This window comes from Gavialis gangeticus, unplaced genomic scaffold (assembly GCF_001723915.1).
Source record: "Gavialis gangeticus isolate Ggan-Ray unplaced genomic scaffold, GavGan_comp1, whole genome shotgun sequence".
Taxonomy (NCBI): Eukaryota; Metazoa; Chordata; order Crocodylia; family Gavialidae; genus Gavialis; species Gavialis gangeticus.
The window spans coordinates 14,342,651-14,349,674 of NW_017728995.1; the positions used below are offsets into that span (position 1 = coordinate 14,342,651).

At 38.0% G+C, this 7,024-nt stretch overlaps 1 protein-coding gene across 2 annotated transcripts in view; it reads right to left on the reverse strand.

Annotated features, from left to right (window-relative positions):
* BCHE (butyrylcholinesterase) overlaps positions 1-7,024 on the reverse strand; it is a 64,319-nt gene that overhangs the window by 54,630 nt on the left and 2,665 nt on the right. For both annotated transcript variants that reach the window (XR_002095027.1, XM_019503241.1), the window contains exon 2: positions 4,143-5,667. Coding sequence is in view for 1 of the 2 variants with exons in the window: in XM_019503241.1 (XP_019358786.1) it covers positions 4,143-5,662 (1,520 nt within the window). In the remaining variant the exon portion in view is untranslated. The remainder of the gene's footprint in view (positions 1-4,142; positions 5,668-7,024) is intronic.

Here is a 7,024-nt window from a genome sequence, read left to right on the forward strand (position 1 = left end):
CACAGATACTAACCTTTTGATTGCCCTTGGATTTACTATAAAAGCTCTTACGTGTCTTTATAAATCTCTACTGTATATTCAGACATGACAGAAAGAGGGTAGTTAATTCTTATTTTGACAATCAACATATATTTTTTTCTCTACTATATATAAACTATGGAGAATGCACTCCTGGATATATGTCCAGTGAGAAGATTTATGCTCTTGTTTATGAAGAGAGTGGCTTTTAATCTGTTAATTTAGTAAAGAACACACTGATCTGATCATTTTGTTGATATTTAGGATTGTGTGGATGTATTAGCTACCATAAATAGTCATGTTTTCAATATTTGTGGCAGAATCAGATAGTGAGTATTTGCTGTTTGCTGTGGAAACCACTTGAAATTCTATCTGCCAGCTAATCTAATTATAGTCCAAAATGATAATCAGACTAGATGACCACACAACAGGCTGGCAGTCTTTCATAAACTTAAACTTGCATACACCTTATGTTATTTAATTTTAACTTGTACTATGCCCTTATCACTGTAATTTCATATTTAGTCAGGCACTGAAAAACAATAGAATAGAGATTGTAGTTCATGGTTAAGACCATATCCATTAAAAAAGAATAGAATGAAATATTGTACTGAAAATCCTGTTTCCAAACAGAGCTTATTTCTAGCCAAATACATGTATTTATTTAAATAGGAAAGATCAACAATGTTATGATCATGGTGAAAAATACATGCTCATGGGAAGGTTTATAAAAACTGCAGAATCTCAAAGATTTCCAGCTCAGTCTTTCTTTCTGAGGGCTGCATCTCCACCGATTGGATCTGCCCTTTCTGCATGAATGGTTACTAAGTTTTAGCTGCTTTCACTGCATAGGCTTTATTTCAGGAATCAATTGTCCAAAATGCATGGGAGTAAAAAATAACATGACTAAATGCTCCAAATACAATGATCAAATGTATTCCTGTTTCTGCAATACATCCTATTGCTAAAAATGCCTCATTGCAAGTGATCCAATTCCCTAAAATACATATAGAGCACTGTCATTAAACTGCTAATAAAAACAAAAGGATTTTTTTATACAAGGAGCCCTTATATTAATGTTTCAATAATATAAAAAGACTAAAATACTAGAATAGCATTTGAAGACCACATTTTTCAACACATTGTATGTAACATTAATTCTTAAAATAGCCCTTAACTGTATGCAAAAAAAATGAAATACATTACAGACTCTATATAGTCTGAAACTATAGAGTTCTTACTTATATTAATTTTCCATTCATTAAGCTAAATTATAGCTTTGACACAAAAAAAATGTTAATGGAATGATACATTTAAGGATAAATTGTTAGTTCACCTCAGGACATAAGAAAACAAAGTAAAAAGTAGGACTATTAAATGTATTTTTCCAAATCAATTATTACTGTCTTTTTAAATACCCATTGAAGAAATTATCCAGTTAAAAGAATGATATGGAGAGAGAAAGATGGGGTAAACTTCCTGAATAGAAATAGATCTCTAATTAAGCAATATGAGCAAAATGGAAGGCTCAACCGATTACAGATGACAGAGTGGGCAAGTTATGAAAAGCAAAGAGAACAGGTTATTGAAATAGAGCAATCTGAGTAATTGGTAAAGTGGTCATGAGCTAGCTATATGCTTGATAAAATGATCACCTGTCAATTCACACATCTAGGAACAAAGAAGGAAGGCCATACTTTAAAAATGGGGGACTCTTTTGGGAGAGTGACTCTGAAAAACTTTGGGAATTCTGGCAAGTAATCAGCTGGACTTTTGCTCAAAAAGGTCAAAAGATAATGTGATAGTTGGATATATAAAAAGGATAATATTGAGTAGGAGTAGGGAGTTATATAGGACTCCTGTATATAATACAGATGTGCCTTTTTGCTGGGCCTATTTTTGCTGCCCATAACAAAAAAAAAGGGCACTGATAAATTGGAGACAGTGAATACAACAATACTTAAAGGACTAGAAAGCATGCCTTATAGTGAAACTTCATTGATTGAGCTCCTTGAATCTTCAACAAAGAAAAGGTTAAAGGTTTATTTGAGCACAGTCTGTAAGCACTTACACAAGGAACACAATTTTTATAATGGGCTCCTCAGTTGATGAGACAAAGATATCAAAAGGCTCAATGGCTGAATCTGAAACTAGACAAATTCAGCTTCCAAGTAGCTGAACATTTTTTATAGTAAAGACAATTAACATGTGGAATAACATACCAAGGGTTGTGGTGGATTATCCTTCAATGGAGATATTCAATAGAAGATTTTAAATCGGGATCAACAGCCTTTTGCTGGTGTGGGCAGGAGCTCACAACCCAGATGCTGTCATAGGCTGGAAGTATCCATCCCTTCCCCACACTCGGAGTGGCTGTCTGCTAGATTCCCTGCCCCTCTGAAGCAAGGGTAAGCAGCAGGCTTCACAGCAGAAGGAAATGCTATGGAGTGGAGGGGCAGCACAGTGGACTCAGACCTCTGCTCTCTGGAGCAGACTTCTTTGTGGGCTGGGGCTGGCCTCGGGACTGTAAGTTGAGGACCCCTGTTTAAAATCGGTATTAGGAGTTTTTCTAAAAGATGTATTCTATTTAGAAAATACATTCAGGGAATATCCCATGGCCTGTATTGCACAGGAGACAACAGTCAATGATCCTTATGGGTTGCCTCTCAAATTTCAATCTACAGACCTATTAATGTATGAATGAAGAACCAGTGGCATACTGTGGGTCTCCAGCACCTGGGGGCCAATACTTGCATTTGAGGCCCTCCCCCCCCACAGGTGGGGGGGGGCGGATCCCCCAGTGCCAGTGGTGGAAACAGAAGTGCTGGCAGCAGAACTGGAAGTGCCGCCAGGGGAGCAAGTACCCCCTGGCAGGCCCAACAGGTGCCCCTCCCCCGGCCATCACCCAGGGGCATAGTTCCCTCTGCCCCCCCCCCCGCATTGGTACACCACTGCGAAGTACAGGTGGGGGTTCATACATAGTTGATGGAAATCAGTGGGAATCTTCTATTGACCTAATAAATTTTGTATCAGGATTTTTTTTCATTGAAAAAAATATTCATCTGAGAATTCAAATTTAATATAAGCATTCAAAAACAAATAAAATACTTCTAAATGGGTTATACATTGAATGTTTAACTGAACATTATCTTGGGTACTTTTATTTGCAATATGGATTTTTTTCTCCCTGAAGTAAAGTAAATGAGTGGAATAACCAGAAGGCAAGGCTTCAGTCTCAATATTCCACTAGAATTGTAATATTAAACCTAACTCTGTATGGACCTGGTAATAGCCATGTAGCATATGTATGATAGTGTAAAGCATCCCCAAATGTGAAGGATATTTATTGGTTTCAATACAAGTCTTACATTATTACAGCAACAGAGAATCCCTACATAATAAAAGGGCTCTCTCTTCTACTTCAGGTCCCTATGAGCTTGAGTAGAAAGGGTTTGATTTCAAATGCCAAAGTCCCATTTAGTGCCCCGTATTAAGTTAATGTATTTGAGTTTTGTATCAGCTAAGGTAAATTTTACTCTGAGGGGGAGTCCCAGTGTGTTCAACAGAAGATTTGCCATCAACTTCAGTGATCACCAGATTGCATTTATACAAGAGAAGTGAATATAGAAAAAAATAGGACTGGAAGGGACCTCCCAAGTCATTGTGTGTATATCCCTACTACTGCAGGCAAGCACATCATATAAGCCCTTTCATGAACTAATCAACCTCCATTTAAAAAAAAATGGTTTGGATTTTTTTGTTCCCATTACTAATGGAAGTCTGTTCCAGAACTGCAGATATTATTTTTTTATATTTGAAATTGTTGCCTTCACTTACATCTGCTACCACAGCAAAAATGTTTTGTGTATGCCTGGATAGGTGGCAGATGACTAACAACTTTAAAGGGTACACAGTGTTTTCTTAAGTTCAGTTTGTACAGTCAGATACATTTCAATGATTTATTTTACTGAGACACTGTTTTTAATCAGTAATGAGATAACAGAAATTCTGGCTAACTGGACAATTAATCATAGCTTTCACTAGGATACAAGTCATGGCCAACAGGTTCATCCTTTTTAGTTTAGGCATGTGGAATAAAAGGAACTAGCCAAACATAAACTTACCCCGTTTTTGCAAAGCTCGCCCAGTATCTCAATATGGATCTACTCAACATTTCTTCAGCTTTGGTATAATTAACTCTTCTTTCTAGAGGCAACCCAAATACGAACTCAATCTCATAACCATGCATTGCTCCCATCCACTTTGGCCAGGCAAGTTTTGAAGACTGATGTTCGAAGAAGTATAAAAAGGCATTGTTTCCTAACTGAACAAACTTTTTTGTGAACTCTACTATAGGACATATGAAACTGTAATCTCCAACAACATCATCCATGGCATCACGATAAAGTTCAGGCTTCTGCTCATCTTCCAGGTCTGTGTAGTGAAAAATGATTGATTCTATGGCAAGTTCACTTGCTTCTGGAAAGAACAGCCTTAAACCTGCTTGAAATTCTGTCCTATTAATCAAGCTATCGTTATCTTTGCTGAAACCAGGTGCCCCATACACTAGAAAAGCTGACCCTTCATCTTTGTTAACTCCCAATAAGATCTGTGTTTGTTTAAGAATGCCACGTTGCATCAATGTTTCTGGCATGTCTGTAAGAAAATCACCATCGACTGTTGGACAGAAAGATACTTTTACAATATAGTTGTGTGTTGAAATGAAAACTTCACCCTCAAGTATGTCCTCAGGATCCTTGTTTTGGAGACAGAGAATTATATCGGTCTCATTGTTGGCAGAACAGTGGAGAAGTTCAGCGAAGGTCAAAGTTCCATTCCTCGCCTCAGAACATGTTATTGCGCCCCATGGGGCATTAGCAGAGCCGCTCTGCATGATGGCTCTTGTGAAGAGGGGATGGCTTTTAGGGGAAAGGAGATGGTAGTTGACACAAGCAGCTCCAGCACTCTCTCCAAATAAAGTCACACTTTTTGGATTGCCACCAAACGCTGCTATATTCTCTTGAACCCACTGAAGTGCTAACCTTTGATCAAATAATCCCGCATTTCCTGGAGCTTCCTCATTTCCTGGTAAAGCCAAAAATCCTAATGCACCTACTCGGTAGTTCATTGAAACTACGATGACTCGTTCAACCCGGGCCAGAAACTTGCCATCATAGACAGGCAAAGAAGATGTCCCTGATTGAAAGCTACCTCCATAGATCCATACCATGACAGTTGCATTTTTGGTTCTGGGAGAAGGAACCCATACATTAAGGTATAAGCAGTCTTCACTAAGATTAGTTTTTGGATTCCACATCTCTGATCCAGGGAACCCAGGGAACGTTTTGTCTATATTCTGATAACAAGAATTTGCATGTTTTGTGGCATCCCAAGTCTCTGACCATTTCTCACGGGGTTCTGGTTTTTTGAATCTCAGTCTACCAATTGGTGGCTTTCCATATGGAATTCCAAGAAAGGCTGTCACAGTTCCCCCAAGTACGGGCAAGTTGATCCCTCTTATTTTTCCTTTCTTAGTAGTAACTATAGTGTCATCTTCAGGCACTGCCTTTGTGACGAACATATGCAGAAGAAAAAAACAGGCTACATATCTGGAGTAGACACCTCTTCCATTGTTCCACATCATAATTCCTGCAATAGAAAAGAGATAAACATATAGAAGCATGCCTACGTATATTCCAATCTTGCTGCAAGCAAGAAGAATGCCAGAAGGTTCCAACGGTAATGGAATTGGTGTGCTTCTCCTGCAGAGAGCATGCTAGCCTTTGAACAGGCTTTAGAACGAGTTGTCATTGGCCATGCTTGCTGCTTAACCTGAATCAGCGGCAAAAATTCTTGCCCCATTTACTGCCACCAATTTCTAACAATCAATCATTTTAATAGTGTAAAGATTGCACTTGGATGATAATCCTGGTCTCTCTTGTATGGTCATTGCTAATTAGAGTTGGGACCCTATTGTAATTAGCATTACAATTGCCTCTTTCTGATTTAAGCTGAAAACTGGAAATGCTCTAAAACAGGCTTGTACAGAATGACATGAGGGTTACTGAGGGTTAGATGGGGTTGGTCTGATGAAGCAGTGTGTGTAGTGAGACTCTGACTATGTAAAGGATTATCCATATACCCCATGCAGCATGGGACTTGGACTAATAACTACATTTATTAGTTACCATCATGTTCCTACAGAGCTTACACTCATATTGCTGAGCCAAGGAAACATGCCTGTTCCTTTCCCACACACAAATAATTCTTGGACAAAACATATTTCATCTGTATTACCACATAATGTTTAGTTGTTAGGCTTTTTCCTATTTGTTTTAATTGATAGGTACCATTAACCATTCATCCCTGGGATTATTACATAACAAAAGTGTTGTGCAAGACATAATGGCTGATTACAATTTTTTTAGTCAGTGGTTACTTTGGTTATTCATATAACAAAGTAAATAGAGGGAACTATTAACCATGTATCTTACAAATAGTTAAAAAAGAAACAAACCCCAAACCCCCAAAAACCTAGTCATAAGGATATCAAGACACTTTTGCTGCTAAATCTATTGGCTGAATTCAACTCACATTCAGGTTTTTCCACAAGTAAAAGGACATTTCAAAACATTTCCTTCACTGTGTACTCAATCTTAACTGGCACCCCTGTCATTTAGACTAGATTTTCCCCTAATTTTGGAGGTGACTAATTTTCAGGAATATGTTTTTCTTCCTGTAGGGACCTCTCTAAACAACCTGTCTATACTCTATTGTAGATATTGACCCACTATCTATATTTGATTATAGTCTTCAAGTGGTGTCCAAATGGGTTTGAAATACAATAGTTATAGGGTAAAACAACATGGCCATAAACTCAACAACGCATTGAAGTGTCACACTTTTCTAGTCACACTTCCTTGCTATTGGAGGTGCTTCTCATAACTACATGCACATACTGTGCATCCACTGGCATGTTTTTAGCACTCATTATGCCTAAATAAAA